Consider the following 12,262-nt stretch of genomic DNA (forward strand, 5'->3'; position numbering starts at 1 on the left):
GAAGCAATCAGTTTGCCCCTTGCGCCTCTATTCCATACGCGTAGTGCTACTATTAATGGCATGCATTTGGTAGGGTTTAGGCTCTTACTAGGTCATATAATCGTTCATGATAATGTAATCAAGACATTTGTGTCTCAAAATATTAGGTTTTTATTATTTCTTCTTCTTCTGGACTCCAGAATGGCACTTTTGCTGCTGTGCAAGTGCTTATGGAGCTCTAGCACGAATAAGTGGGTGAATAGCTTTAGCCATCTCTTTTCTCCGTCTCCCCTCTTTTTCTTTGATAGCTTAAATACCTCCCGTGAGCAGTGGCTTAAAGTAAATTGTCATCAGTCCCTTGACGCCCAGGCCGGCCGCCGCCGCTTTGAGGGCCTGGTGCGCGGGACACACGTCGTCGTAGTACCGCATGTCCTCCAGACTGGCAAACTCGAATCTAGCGGCAAAGTCAAAGCCCTGAGAGCGCTGGTCGGGCTCAAGGACACCGACGGCCATGTCGAGAATATAAGGCTTGCCATCCTATTTTGGGGGGTAGCTCAAGTTAGCTGTCTATTCTGTGCCTGTACCTCATAGATATTTATAATTGTGAGGCTGGATAAGGGCTGGAAATGAGTTTCACCTTGGTGCTTGTATCTCTGACAGTCTTGTAGAGCTCCAGGAGCTTTTCCTGGTCCTCCTTACCGGGGAGCTTGAACATGGTGACTCGCTGGACGTGTTCAGTCATTTTGACGGGACGTTTCGGCTATGGCGCAAAGTGAATGAGCTGCGGGGGGGCTTAGAGATAGAGAGGGGTTGAATCGAAGTAGAAGCGGTGCAGAAGCGATGAAATATATAGCAGGAGAAGAGAGAGGAGAGACTAGAGAGTTGCAGGAGTGAGGCTAACAGCCTTTAATACAGCGGCGATGATGTGAGCATGAACTACGGAGTGCTGAACTCCATTCTACTACTACTAAGTTTGGAAATTTGCCGAGTTTGGGTACTTGATGCTGCGGCTGGTATCGGGAGAACGTGCAAGTCACTGTGGGGGTTCCCAGCGCGGAAATACAGCAACGAAATAAGCTGGGCCAACAATCCTATTTAAGATGCGGAAAAAAGATGAGGCATGAATCAGTTTGACTTTTTTCATCTGCGATAGTAATCAAGACTATTTTTTTTGTGGCTCTTTCTTATTTTCATTTTCCGATGATGTGATATCCTCGGGATTTGTATACCGGCTTGACTTGGACACGGCGATTGTGTCGATTTACTAATCCGCAAAGCGCCGGTACTGGCTATGGAAGTATAAGCAAAATTTGATTACTTGTAGCTTCAAAGTACCTTGATCGACCTCAAAAAAGGAAGAGAGAAAAAGGAAAAAAGTCACAATCTCATGCAGAAGCTATAACATGTCGTCGTATATCTTTAGAGCCTTTCATTGACCGGTTAATTATGGCCTAATGCCCTGCGCTAAATGACTCGCTTCGCTCTTCCCCAGAAATCAATCTGGGGTTGGTTGTTTTTTTGTGGGATGAATGCCGAGGAATTCCCAAGTATCCATGCGTCATCCGTATAATACATATTTCTGCATATATGCATGTGCATCTCTTTTGACTACCTTTGAGACGACGCTGCTGTTGGTGTCGCTTGTCCGCTACAAAAGATGCAGAAGCAGCTGCCAATCAAATTGAGATTGATTCAGGGCCTTGTTTGGCGGAAAAAAAATTACAATGAGGCTGCACTGGAAAAATTCCTTTGTGGTAGAAAAAAAAATTATCATGTTAAAATAAATTTAACAAATTGGCCAAAGAACACCTTGATGCAGCTCGCTCATGATAGACATATATTATGAGCACCTTGGTCATTAATTGAGTATTAGTTTCATGTATCTATATTACGTAGATCCTGCATATATAGGTAGCCTTTACGCTATATATTTGTGGCCTTTGTCCCTAAACCAGCTAGTTCTCAGCATACCCCTATGTTGGATCGATGCACGACCCTTCTAGAGGGAGTCTGCTACTTCCGCCACCATAATGAAAGATGTCAACGGAGTATAGGTAGTATACTGTTCTTGGCATAACCTATTCTTATTCGGGAATCATTTTGTAAATTTTCAATTTACACTGGCAAAGCCCAAAGTTTGAAATGAGCCATGACTTGTTTGCACAGTACGGACGGGGCGAACCACTCAATCAGACTTCAACACGACATCGCGTATTTCCTTTCAATTTCCACAGTAGGTTCTATTAAAAGCATAAAACAGTGCAGTGAAGAAGGAGGGGCTAATTCATAGTTTGAAATTGGCCAACATGTTGAACACTAATGTTGAAAGTGGACGCGAGCCTCCTGGAGCCTCAGGCGGCCATTTCTTTCCCACTTTTAGACTGACTTTGCATCTTTTTAGACCAAATAGAATTCTTTTCTGTACGTATAGTATACTAATGTGCAAAAATACAAGATCTCAATATATTAGAAAAATGCGGTGATAGCGAAAATGAACTCGGGCTTTTTCGAAAAATCACCTCCCCTGAAAGAGGAAATATTGTATACAAGTATTGGCACTCTTCTATATCAGCCCCAATATTCCCATCCATGTCAAATAATTACAACGACGAAAAATCAAAATCTTTTCGAGTCACGTAGACGTATCTACTTCGCGGGTCAATTACATTTTGCATGTAGCATTGACCTGCTGGAATTCCTCGTGACCGTGGGTACGCTCGTTGTCGGTATACAGACCCGCCCGCAATCACTCAGTCTCTATAGCCTGGCGTATAAATACGGATACTGGACCTCCTAATTTCAACTCCAACCTTCTGCCACTCTTCACTCTTGTCTTCATCAGTCCTCTTACCATATCAACAGGTTGCCCCTGGCAGCCGGCCGCAACACTTTGCATTGATATTGGACTCTATATCTCTCCAATCTTTAAGCTTTTCCCTCCAAACGGCTGGCAGGCAAACGATCTTTTGGATCGAACGGGTCTGCCAGCTGGCGGCAGCGCTTCTCGAGGCTTCTCGAGGCGCTGCGTGTTTGTTTATGTTTGCTGTTCCCAGGTGGGTATTAATTCTCGTCCAGCTCTATTGTTTACTTTTTCCTCCTCCTCCTCCTCCCCTCTCTCCTTCTCTTTTCTTGCTCTCAAAATCAACTCAAGACGAAATCCCCTTCCATCACGCCCGCTAATCAACACTGATAAGATCTCAAGCCAAGCAGCATAAATACACCAGTCTCCAATCTTTCGAAAGACAAGAGCTGGCATAATCGCCAACATCTCCTTCCCAACTTCACTCTGCATTGTCAGGGGTACTAAACTCGGGTCTAAAGTCTATCTGTAGGTAGGTATCTATGAACAACAGAACTCTTACAGGCATCATGGATTGCATGCGCGGTTGTTCCTACATTGTGCCTGCTCGGGGAGATGAGCCAGAATATGAGAACCCTATCAATTTTCACTGGCAGGTCTCCCACTATGGCCACCACTTCTATTTTTGCGCGACACATCGTGCCTATCATTGTATGTTCATTGACGGTAACGTCGAGCAACCATGTTGCGGCGAATGTGCCACCTTTTACTACCAAGGCTCCAAAAATATCATTTGGGAGGCAGATTATGATAGACCTGCAGAGCAGCATAACGATCCCATCAACGTCGCTTATGAGCTAATAATGATGAATCATGCCAACCAAACCAACAACGAGGCTAATGACCAGCATCTCCATACACCAGCGGCTGACACCGTCGTCGGCAATGATCAAGAAACCCCAGCGAATCTCCTCGCTATGCCATCTCCCAGTGATTTTCCTGATGACGAAATTGAAGTCCCACGAGACGACCCTACGTACCGAGGCCTCGGCACAGTTTTGGTTGGTAATCCTCGTCAACGTGGTCTGTGGCGCCTATCTTTCCGTAACTACGCGGGAGAGTATGGTTGGATGCCCTGTGGCCGTGATATTGGCCAACGAGCAGTATTCCTAAACTTGGCTAAGCACGAAGAGCATGGTGATCCTGTTTTCAAGCGCGCCCGACTTTGGGCTTGCCAGGTCCAAGGCCATCTTCACTTGCACAAGGATATCCGCTGGGTTCTATGGAATATTTACATGCTAAGCAACGATGTCCTCTACAACAATCAGGAAACGGATGAGCAGGTCAGCTGGAAAATGCGCGAATGGCTTCACGCACTATATGTTACGGCTATGAAACTCTTCGATGATCACCAGATTGCAATCCCTGTCCCCATGCCTGAGCTTGATTGGTTCAATCGTCCCCCTGTGGCCGCAGCCGAGCAGGAGGCCATGGGCGGACAGCCTAACACTACTGTGGCATCTGATACAGGCTCTGGCGACGGCTTACCTCACGCTGTTGATCTCGCCATAGCCGATCTCGCCATAATCTACGACTCTTCTTCTGCAGAAGATACCCCTGATGGGAGCGATTCCGAGTCGGACTTTTAATCTTTCGTGTCAAAGGTGGCAAAACGCTGTCCGCTCATGTCCGCATGTTTCTCTAGCGACGTCTGCGTTTTTGACAACCCTCTTTTCTTCTGTTAACGTTATCTTTGAGTCAAAAAGAAAAAAGAAAAAGCCCAAAAAAAGGGTATAAAACAGAAAACACACAAAAAAAATGGTCTTCCTTGTACACAAGCAATAACTGTTTCCTCTCGCTGCAAAGAGTTTTTCGTCATTCAGCTTCCACAATAGAGAAGCATATATTATCTGACATCGCTACAAAAAGTTTATCGTCGTTCAGTTTCCATTATATTGGAGCAATGATCAATGGAATCCACCAAAAAGAAGAAAATACACCAAAAAAGGAAGAAAAATACAAACGCCAAAAAGAGAGAGGGAGAGAGGGAGAGAGGGAGAGAGGGAGAGAGGGAGAGAGGGAGAGAGGTCTTATTTATTCTTTATTCTTTTCAGCTTCTGGATAAGAGAAGCGATGATGAATGATATTTGCTTTTGCTATGAGCCACAGTGAGTTGCCCCTACATGAAGATCTGGCTTCGCCTGCTAACTTCTTTTGAGTTTTCTGTTGGACTTTTGTACTTTGGGATACTCATGGAACACTTTTTCGTCGTCTTTTTTTTTTATATCTACTGGCGCTTCGTTGAGGAAATATAACACCACAGCAAGGCATAGGGCACATGGATTCAGGTTTTACAACTCGAGATGACAAAGGATACGAATAACGGGTTTATGATTTGGTATGGCAAGCCTGTACTGAGAACGCTCTTTTTGTATTTTTCTGTTTCCTTTGCTTTTCTCTTCTTCTGTTTTACATTCATTCTCTTATTGTTAGTGATAGCGCTAATATACCAGCGCATATATGAGTTGTGTACACAATTAGTTTCAAGTGCCAAGTGAGTGTGTAGAAGCAGCGAATGGGATGCAGAGTGAGTAGATTGCTACTTCTGTTCTATCGTCATCTATCCTTCTAAATCTATCCAGTATCACGATCGACCAGCCAAAATATGTACCATCAACATCACCTGTTCTTCCCTCTGCAAAAGCCCAGCTTAGCCTCCCATGGCCAACGAAACATACACTCCCCACACAACTCCCGCCAGCGCACCCACCAGGTTCCTCCCCTGAACAGACTTGACAAGCGTAAAGTTGATCAGCGACACGGCGGGCCAGAGCTTCGCAGCGGCAATCATGAGCGACCAAAACTCGGCCTTTGCCTCTTCCCACACAACTGCGAAATCGACGACCCTGAAGTCGATGGCGTTCGGGCTGGACCAGTACTTTGCGGCGGCGGGGAGGTTGGTGATGCGTGGGGCGTGGACCATGGCATAGCGGAGGGAGCGCGTGAAGGTGCTGAAGAGGAGGGTGTTGAGGGCAGCGCCGACGGTCTGGTCGAGGATGAATTTGATGATTGTGTTTGTGAGTGAGAGCTTGGGAGGGGATGCTGGGGCCTTTTCCTTCTTCTTCTCTTTGGATGGTGGGGGGCTGGGATGTGCGGGGAATGCTGATTCGAGAAAGTCTTGCCTGTTGTTGAGGTTAGTTGATGTGATCAATGAGATGTATAGATCTATCTGGAGAGGGCAGATCTTGGGCATGGAGATATGATGGGTGGTTTATGTTACTCACCAGAGAAAGTTTGGTGGCGTGCTCACCACGGCAAACAAGACATACTGAAAGACTGGCACCCAGTCGATGGTCACGGCTTCCTATGCATATATTAGCTACTCCGTATTGCAACTCATTATAACTCAAAGAAATTTGAGAATAGTTTCAAAAAGAAGTAAACTTACATTGTTCTTGTATGCGGTTATGACCTGCGCCAAAATGTTGGACACGGCTGCCAAGAAAGAAGACTGCAGCGTTGCCTGCACGATGGGTGATGGTGCCATTTTCGGTTGATACGGTGTTTCTGATTTCAAGACTGGCACTATTTTTCTTTTCTTCTTCTTTTATTTTCTTCTTTTCTCTTTTGAGTTTTGCCCACGTGTTTGCGACAAGTCAAGCAAGCTTCTGAATCAGCGTCTGTTAAATTTCGAGGGAAGAAGGCAAAGCCAAGCCAAGCGATATCGCTACTGAATAACTAATACTAGGGCGGTGAAAATATTCTGTGGCGTGCGCGTTCCACCAAGCTACGGAAATCCGTCGCAACCTTAGGTACTTATTAATGGGAAGAGGGCGATGACAACTTGAACCTGGCTGCCTAGTTCTAATAACACGTGGAAACAATTAAGTGAACGAGTAATAGGTAAAATACCCGATTGCTACTTGTTACGCGGTAGAGACAGCTCACTCAATGCGGCTCTTGAGAGGCAACCAGCCATAGGAGATTGAACACTTGTCATCAAGGAAATTATGATGTGATTATACTGCTTTTTATTTTCTTTTTGTCTGCTTTTTCGTATGATCAACTGTGCAAATGTGTCTGTTAAAGCACCTGATGTAAAAGACACCTGGCGCATTCCCCTTTCCTCTATTTGAAAAGGCACAATCCTTCGCTTACATCCACAAAAGATGCATCGTGTGTCGTCTGGTTAGAAATTAACGTGGGATATAGTATCTACCAAACCCCGCAGTGGAGCGGGAACCCCGAAAACGCCGGTAGCGCGGCAGTGAAGCTCTTCTTCCTCTATCAGGACCTTGAACTGCGGCTCTTCATACAACGCGGGCCCCAGAATGCTGGGCATCGCATATGGACCTTTTCATATCGTATCTAATGCCTCTCGTGAAAACTATAGTGGCCTTTCTCTTTTTTTTCTCATAGATGCAATGCTTTAGTCGTTGTCTTGCTCTTCCATTAAATGGACTTTCAAGACCTGGTCAGAAGCCACATGAAGAAAAGCTGGACAAGGTAAGAGTAGAAGAAAAGGAACTGTGTCCTCTGGTTCCGCTTCGCCCTTGTGTCAGTCTGCATAGGACCTCCAGAGTTGGAAGATGTTTCAGGCAGAAGGACATATTTCAGTGATCGCATCTAAACACACATCGTATCAGTCAGCGTTATAATTATATCAAGAATATGAGTGATGTGATCTGCAAAACGTACCAGGAACAGAGAGTTGGCCAAGAAAGTGTAAATGAAGACCAGCCACCCGACCCAGCCACCAGTGCCCTTGCCACCGTTGACAACCTCCGCGATGGCGATGGTAGCAATAATACCAACAAACTTATATCCAGAGTAGGCGATCAGGTCAAGTAGCTGAGACTGGCTGGAGATGCTCAGGAGGTAGCATCCCACCTTCAACGCGATAATCTCGAAAATAACCACACCGAGAGCGGTTGTTGCTGTGTATCCGAAGAGCTCAGGGTTAAATTTGCCCCTTATGCCGGCAACCAGAGTGGACAGGAGGATGTAGGTGACCAGTGCCATCACTATTCAATAATCAGGTTAGCTGCCATTCAGCATCCTCTATGACGAGTTATTCAATGCGCGACCGACCTGGAATGTACATATCGGGACTGTTGATGTCATCTCGCGGGGGAAGGTAGCGCAGATCCTGGCCATTCGCGCCGGTGACCTGCTTGCGGGACCAAGGCTTATGTCTCCAGGGGAAGAGAACGATGAAGAGCTTGTTGATGACGTAGAAATTGGAGACGTTGAAGTAGTACTTGAGCGCGGACACATTGACATAGCGACCAATCTAGAAATGCAACAAGAGTCAGTAAGAAGTAAGCAGAATATACGAGTCTCAATTCAATATATCAAGACTGGGAATGGAAGAAATCACGTACATTCTGCTCCACGTATTCCTGGCCATGCTTAAAGGCAGTCTGTCCAAACTGCGCCGCGACTTGGGCCGTGGGATCGTTCATGAACTGCCCGTATGCGCCAAAGGCATTGCCCATGTTGCCCCCCTGCTGCTGCTGGTATGGATTCCCCCCGTAGCCCATCTGATGCGACTGCGCGGAGCCCGGCGGTGGAGGCGGTGATCGGAGCTGAGGGACGGTCGATACATGTTGCGGCACTGGATGGTGCAAAGGAGGCGACTGGGCCGCCCGATGCATGGCTGCGGTTTTGACTTTGACTTTGGTTTTGGGAGGGCGAGAAGAGAGTAGAGATGTCTCCAGGTACCAATTCGAGGCGGAGAGAGCGAGAACGGGCGCGTGGTTGGGTTGAGCCCCCGGGGGTTATCGTTGCTGTGGCCGCTGTTGTTGACGATGAAGTTCGAGATGCGAGTTTTGAAATGTGGTCGATAGCTTGCCTGTACAGTGAATAGAGTAGAGCCCCCTGCAGCAGCGTCATAGGCCAACTAAGGGACAGTGAGTTGGTGCTACCAAGGTGCTGAGCAGCAGACGGGGGGTAGTACAAGGCATCCAAAGTTGGCGGCAGCATGTACTTGCGGGTACAGGCATACACGTGCAAGACCCGCCGCTACCTCTGGATACCTCCCACCAGGTACGGATTCGCCGCTGCAGCGCTGCTACGGGGCTCTTGATTGCTATACCGTGGCCTCTAGGCCCATTCGCGGCCAATTACCACGTGATTCGGCTCTTGATCATCCGCGCATCGGCCTCGCTAGAGTGCGATCACGATAATCGAATCGCAGACAATACGCGGCCATTGGCGAGGACTACAAGTCGTTATAGGTCTCGGGGATGGTTCGGTCGCCGGCGGAATTAAATAATACAATTTGAAAGAAAAAAAAGGATAAATACTATTAATCTGTAGTGCTCTGACGCGTGAAGGCGTGGCGCGAGAGCTGCTATGAATCTACTACTGATGTACACTCGCATGTAGACAGATAACCTTGATATCTTAGTACATTCTGTTATCTCCTAGTAGAAGTGGTCGCAACCAACATTCGCTGCTTCAACTTGCAACCACACGCAATCGCTTTTGTTTTTCCATCTCTACAAAAACGGTGTGAGATTTTCGTTTTTACACATTTGCTACTACTTTAATATTTGTTGGCTTTGCCAGGGTCGAGACTTCCCTAGCCCGGATTTTTTTTTGCCTCCCAATTCCACCACCTTCCACTCCTTATCGTCTATCTGGATGACTACGCCTTTTCCCTGAGCTGATCCTCAACCTCCCTCTCTCTCCTCCTCTCGCTGCTCCCACCGAGTCGCAAACTGTCCTCAAGCCTCCTGGATCGATCACGACTGGCAAATTCAACATGTTGGATGCGTTCGAGGTTCTCACCACGTCTGGCGTGGTTGTCTGGTCCAGGACTTATGCGCCAGTCAGCCCCTCCATCGTCAACAACTTCATTGCCGACACATTCATAGAGGAAAAGAATGGCGGCATTGCGCCCGCCGATTCGCAGTCGGCCGCGACCAATCCGGCCTATAAGTACGATCAGCACACTCTGAAATGGACCTTTGTCAAGGAATTGGGCTTGATCTTTGTGGTATGGGAATTTCCTATCGACGTCATCCTCAGCCGACTGTACTAACACTGCCTTGCCTCGCACCAGGTTGTATACCGTTCTCTGCTGCACCTATCATGGGTCGACAAGCTGGTGGATAATATCAAAACCATCTTTGTCCAACTGTACGGCGATCAGCTCACCAAACCCCATACGACCCTTGTTGAGTGCCACTCGTTTGATGAATATTTCGACCAGCAGCTGCGAGAGCTAGACAGATCGAGTAATATCGGAACTATAAGCCCTATAGAGGAGGAGGAAGTGCCCTCCAACGGCCAGCAATCGGTATCTGGTCTGACTTATAGAGGTCGCACACTCAATGGTGGCACCCAGGACACCCTCTCAGCAGACTCTACGCCTATCCCAACGCCCGATGCATCACGCCCCTCAACTCCTGGCAATTTGGTTGTCGCCAAGGCCGGCCCTGTGGCCAAGATGTCAAGAAGAGCTCGCAAAGCTCAAAACAATAACTCAGCACCGGTATCCTCCGGAGACGAGTCTTTGACCTCGTCTCGACAGAAGAAGGGCTCCAAGGCGACAAAGAAGGGGCGTAAGTGGAGTGCAGAGGGATTCGCAGATGAAGAAGACGATAGCCTGCAGCTGGATTACTCCAAGCCCAGCCTGGCAAGTGAGTCGGAAGCCGAGGCCGTTGGCCGGTCCAGTGCACTTGATGCCGTCGAGTCATCGACCTGGGGATCCAGGAGTAAAGGAAAGTTCATCCTCAAAGACTTGGGAGATGAAGTACATGATATCTTGGCGTCGGCAGAAGCTGAGAAGGCCGAGAAAGCCGCTCGCGCAGAGTCCAAGACTGGCCTTTTGGGCTCTGGAGTCAACACCATTAGCGGTCTCTTCCGAAATATTGTGGGCGGCAAGACGTTGACCAAGGCGGATCTTGAAAGCGCAATGAAGGGCATGGAGGACCATCTACTGCGCAAGAACGTGGCCCGCGAAGCGGCTGTTCGCCTTTGCGAAAGCGTCGAAAAGGAGCTGGTTGGTGTCAAAACCGGAAACTTTGAGAGTATGTTTCGCAACCCCTCCTCCCTTTATCACCATTCTTTTCTTTCCCAAGGACTTTTACTCATGATTGTTTATTATAGGTATCAACGCCAAGATCCAATCGGCAATGGAATCATCTCTTACCAAGATGCTCACCCCCACCTCATCGCTTGATCTTCTCCGTGAGATTGACTCCATCACATCTCCGCCTGTCACCTCGCTGCGAAAAGCCCGACCCTATGTCATTTCAATCGTCGGTGTCAACGGTGTCGGCAAATCTACTAATTTATCCAAGATCTGCTTCTTTCTGCTACAAAACAAATACAAGGTCCTCATCGCCGCTGGCGATACTTTCCGTTCCGGCGCTGTTGAGCAGCTCGCCGTGCACGTGCGAAATCTCAAGGAGCTCACGGCTCGAGAAGGTGGACAGGTAGAGTTGTATCAGAAGGGATATGGCAAGGATGCTGCTACTGTCGCTAAAGATGCCGTTAACCATGCGGCTCAGGAGGGCTACGATGTTGTCCTCATCGATACAGCTGGACGAAGACATAATGACCAAAGACTCATGTCGTCGCTGGAAAAGTTTGCCAAGTTTGCCCAGCCCGACAAGATTCTCATGGTTGGCGAGGTACGTTTCCATCATATCACATTATGCACTCGATATATATTGGTTCATCTACTCACATTTATTTTCCAGGCTCTTGTTGGAACAGATTCCGTTGCCCAGGCCCGCAACTTCAACGCGGCCTTTGGCTCGGAGCGTGCTTTGGACGGTTTCATCATCTCCAAGTGCGATACTGTCGGTGACATGATGGGAACTCTAGTCAGTCTGGTTCATGCGACCAATGTGCCCGTTGTGTTTGTCGGAGTCGGTCAGCATTACTCTGACTTGAGAAACTTTTCTGTCAAGTGGGCTGTAGAAAAGCTGCTGAGCAGCAACTAATAATGTATAACAAGAAAAATGAGCACATGAAACCCTTTTTTTACCATGATAATTTGGATATAATATGATACGATATGCAGAGTCAATTGAAAGATTGACCATCTCTGCCATTATCTTAATAAATTTTCGCTTCAAATACATTCACAATATATGCTGTGGTGGCACCAAGTAGTTTTTCTCTAAATCTCCTTTTGTGAGCTTCTTTTTTCATCATTAATACTATAACCCTGCATACTAGTCCATACTATGCATCGGATTTGCCATTCTTTTCAATCCAGCATTCCATCCTGTCATATCATAACCCCCTTTTTCAATTTCACATTAATCGCCAGGCGGCTACGATGAGCACGACCTGGGGTTCATTTCCATCCGTCCATCCATCCCACCATGCATTTTAAAAAAGAGAAGTACAAAGGAGATAAAGAAAAAAAAGCAAAAATTTGAAAAAAGCCGAACAAAGAGCTCAACGGGGCTAAACAAGGCCAGCGTCTGAGTCTGAAAGAAAAAAAAGTGTAGTAAAGAA

At 47.2% G+C, this 12,262-nt stretch overlaps 5 protein-coding genes across 5 annotated transcripts; 2 read left to right on the forward strand and 3 right to left on the reverse strand.

The window, feature by feature from the left end:
- Nucleotides 1–103: 103 nt before the first annotated feature.
- GGI43DRAFT_400618 (Dabb family protein) lies at nucleotides 104–1,467 on the reverse strand. Its single transcript, XM_083205473.1, has 2 exons — nucleotides 617–1,467; nucleotides 104–516 (listed from the first exon to the last, which is right to left on the reverse strand). Exons 1-2 carry the CDS (start codon nucleotides 719–721, stop codon nucleotides 289–291), a joined length of 333 nt encoding a protein of 110 aa, XP_083061938.1. The 5' UTR covers nucleotides 722–1,467; the 3' UTR covers nucleotides 104–288.
- A 1,433-nt stretch (nucleotides 1,468–2,900) lies between these two features.
- GGI43DRAFT_325240 (uncharacterized protein) lies at nucleotides 2,901–4,589 on the forward strand. Its single transcript, XM_083201904.1, has 2 exons — nucleotides 2,901–3,032; nucleotides 3,174–4,589. The coding sequence occupies exon 2, from the start codon at nucleotides 3,322–3,324 to the stop codon at nucleotides 4,426–4,428; it is 1,107 nt and encodes a 368-aa protein (XP_083061939.1). The 5' UTR covers nucleotides 2,901–3,032; nucleotides 3,174–3,321; the 3' UTR covers nucleotides 4,429–4,589.
- Nucleotides 4,590–5,393: 804 nt separating this feature from the next.
- Nucleotides 5,394–6,512, reverse strand: GGI43DRAFT_325228 (Mpv17/PMP22 family protein). Its single transcript, XM_083201903.1, has 3 exons — nucleotides 6,228–6,512; nucleotides 6,064–6,143; nucleotides 5,394–5,961 (listed from the first exon to the last, which is right to left on the reverse strand). Exons 1-3 carry the CDS (start codon nucleotides 6,324–6,326, stop codon nucleotides 5,490–5,492), a joined length of 651 nt encoding a protein of 216 aa, XP_083061940.1. The 5' UTR covers nucleotides 6,327–6,512; the 3' UTR covers nucleotides 5,394–5,489.
- Nucleotides 6,513–7,069: 557 nt separating this feature from the next.
- GGI43DRAFT_325226 (protein transporter YIF1) lies at nucleotides 7,070–8,937 on the reverse strand. The gene is made up of 4 exons (XM_083201902.1): nucleotides 8,164–8,937; nucleotides 7,871–8,072; nucleotides 7,478–7,803; nucleotides 7,070–7,405 (listed from the first exon to the last, which is right to left on the reverse strand). Exons 1-4 carry the CDS (start codon nucleotides 8,434–8,436, stop codon nucleotides 7,244–7,246), a joined length of 963 nt encoding a protein of 320 aa, XP_083061941.1. The 5' UTR covers nucleotides 8,437–8,937; the 3' UTR covers nucleotides 7,070–7,243.
- A 47-nt stretch (nucleotides 8,938–8,984) lies between these two features.
- Nucleotides 8,985–12,246, forward strand: GGI43DRAFT_325270 (signal recognition particle receptor subunit alpha). The gene is made up of 4 exons (XM_083201905.1): nucleotides 8,985–9,782; nucleotides 9,849–10,818; nucleotides 10,898–11,424; nucleotides 11,494–12,246. Exons 1-4 carry the CDS (start codon nucleotides 9,549–9,551, stop codon nucleotides 11,737–11,739), a joined length of 1,977 nt encoding a protein of 658 aa, XP_083061942.1. The 5' UTR covers nucleotides 8,985–9,548; the 3' UTR covers nucleotides 11,740–12,246.
- The last annotated feature ends 16 nt before the right edge of the window (nucleotides 12,247–12,262 follow it).

This window comes from Trichoderma evansii (genome assembly GCF_050947405.1).
Source record: "Trichoderma evansii strain SZMC 28006 chromosome Unknown GGI43scaffold_6, whole genome shotgun sequence".
Taxonomy (NCBI): domain Eukaryota; kingdom Fungi; phylum Ascomycota; class Sordariomycetes; order Hypocreales; family Hypocreaceae; genus Trichoderma; species Trichoderma evansii.

What these genes read in the sequence shown, in the direction of transcription:
- GGI43DRAFT_325228 (XM_083201903.1), bottom strand. Translation starts at nt 6,326, where the DNA reads ATGGCACCATCACCCATCGTGCAGGCAACGCTGCAGTCTTCTTTCTTG. An exon ending in TAACCGCATACAAGAACAAT is followed by an intron (nt 6,144 to 6,227) that starts GTAAGTTTACTT and finishes ATATATGCATAG; the next exon opens with GAAGCCGTGACCATCGACTG. An exon ending in ACGCCACCAAACTTTCTCTG is followed by an intron (nt 5,962 to 6,063) that starts GTGAGTAACATA and finishes CCTCAACAACAG; the next exon opens with GCAAGACTTTCTCGAATCAG.
- GGI43DRAFT_325226 (XM_083201902.1), bottom strand. Translation starts at nt 8,436, where the DNA reads ATGCATCGGGCGGCCCAGTCGCCTCCTTTGCACCATCCAGTGCCGCAA. An exon ending in TCCCGATATGTACATTCCAG is followed by an intron (nt 7,804 to 7,870) that starts GTCGGTCGCGCA and finishes ATTATTGAATAG; the next exon opens with TGATGGCACTGGTCACCTAC. An exon ending in TGGCCAACTCTCTGTTCCTG is followed by an intron (nt 7,406 to 7,477) that starts GTACGTTTTGCA and finishes ATGTGTGTTTAG; the next exon opens with ATGCGATCACTGAAATATGT.
- GGI43DRAFT_400618 (XM_083205473.1), bottom strand. Translation starts at nt 721, where the DNA reads ATGACTGAACACGTCCAGCGAGTCACCATGTTCAAGCTCCCCGGTAAG. An exon ending in TCAGAGATACAAGCACCAAG is followed by an intron (nt 517 to 616) that starts GTGAAACTCATT and finishes CCCCCAAAATAG; the next exon opens with GATGGCAAGCCTTATATTCT.
- GGI43DRAFT_325270 (XM_083201905.1), top strand. Translation starts at nt 9,549, where the DNA reads ATGTTGGATGCGTTCGAGGTTCTCACCACGTCTGGCGTGGTTGTCTGG. An exon ending in CAAAACCGGAAACTTTGAGA is followed by an intron (nt 10,819 to 10,897) that starts GTATGTTTCGCA and finishes TGTTTATTATAG; the next exon opens with GTATCAACGCCAAGATCCAA. An exon ending in AGATTCTCATGGTTGGCGAG is followed by an intron (nt 11,425 to 11,493) that starts GTACGTTTCCAT and finishes TTTATTTTCCAG; the next exon opens with GCTCTTGTTGGAACAGATTC.
- GGI43DRAFT_325240 (XM_083201904.1), top strand. Translation starts at nt 3,322, where the DNA reads ATGAACAACAGAACTCTTACAGGCATCATGGATTGCATGCGCGGTTGT.